Here is a 1,417-nt window from a genome sequence, read left to right on the forward strand (position 1 = left end):
AAAAAATATATACATATATACATATATATATATATATATATATATATAAATATAATATAAAATTAAAAATAATTATGTAAAAAATTTTAATTTTAAATTTCAAATTATGAAAATCGAAAAATTATCATATTAATAATAACAAATTTTACAATAAAAAATGAATAAATATATATTGTATAAATATATAACACTTTACATAAGATTAATATATTTTTTTTTTTTTTTTTTTTGTATCTAGTGAACCTCTATAGATATATTTAAATTTTCTGATATGTAATCCAAGCCCACTAAGCAACTCTCAGCAACCACTACACATTCATCCTTTGAGTATTTTTTCAAGGTGTCTATAATTTGTTCTTGTATAATTTTATATTCATCTGAATTTAAATTAAGACTTCCTAAGGAACCTAAAGCTAAGGCAACTTCATGTCTTACCATTTCATGCTCACTCACATTTGTTAATGATGATAATAAATATTTTAAAGAATTTAAATGTAATACCTGACCTAATACAAAAGCTAATTCATGTCTAAAAATTGCAGATGATTTATCGTTTATTAGGGCTTCCCCTAAGGCATTCAATGATATATCTGTTTCCATATCTCTTAATAAAAATAAAGCTTCATATCTATTTTTTAGAGCTAACGCTTCATTATTTAAATCTCTTATTAAATCATTAACATGTTTTTTATTATTACTATCTGATATACAAACTACTGGATCTATAGTATTAAATTTTTTTTTTGAATGGAAGTATATGTCATCATGAGCATCATCTTGACTATTACTAAAGCTATTACTATGACTATGACTATTACTTTTAGGCTTATCATTATTTAAGAGATTATTTTTATATGGTACGGTTTTATTAATACACGAACATGCTGCATATTTATTTTTTTCTATCAAAGAACTTAAGGCTAGTTCACAAGTTTCTCTTACTTCTACATTTGAATCATTCAAATATTTTTTTATTATAGGGATATTAGATTCGCTACCAATAGCAGCCAAACCTTCTGCAGCTTCATGTCGAACCATTATATTTTCATTTTCATCACTTAATAAATTAATTAATATATTATTACATTTTTCATTACTTATTTGTCCTATCACATAAGCTATTTCATGTCTTAATAAAATACTATCGTTATTTTTTAAAGCATATGTAAGTATATTTATTACTTCATCGATATCATCCTTATAAACTTCTCTGCATTCATATAAAGCTCTCATTTGTTTTTCTATATAATCATTCTTTATGTTAACTAAATATTTCAAAATGAACTCTTTGTTTGTACTCTCTTCATATTTTATTAGTCTCACTTTATTACTGCTATCACCTCCTACACTATCACTATTAATATTATAATTATTATTTACATTATTTATAATTTTTATGTTGTCCTTATTTTCTCCC

The 1,417-nt window shown here is 22.9% G+C and overlaps 1 protein-coding gene across 1 annotated transcript; it reads right to left on the minus strand.

Moving 5' to 3' along the window:
* Nucleotides 1–234: 234 nt before the first annotated feature.
* Nucleotides 235–1,417, minus strand: PRSY57_1301600 (deoxyhypusine hydroxylase; the record flags this gene model as incomplete). Its single annotated transcript, XM_012908953.2, has 1 exon — nt 235–1,417. A coding segment is annotated over one exon (1,183 nt), but the record flags the coding sequence as incomplete, so codon positions are not given.

This window comes from Plasmodium reichenowi, chromosome 13, assembly GCF_001601855.1.
Source record: "Plasmodium reichenowi strain SY57 chromosome 13, whole genome shotgun sequence".
NCBI classification, from domain to species: Eukaryota; Apicomplexa; class Aconoidasida; order Haemosporida; family Plasmodiidae; genus Plasmodium; species Plasmodium reichenowi.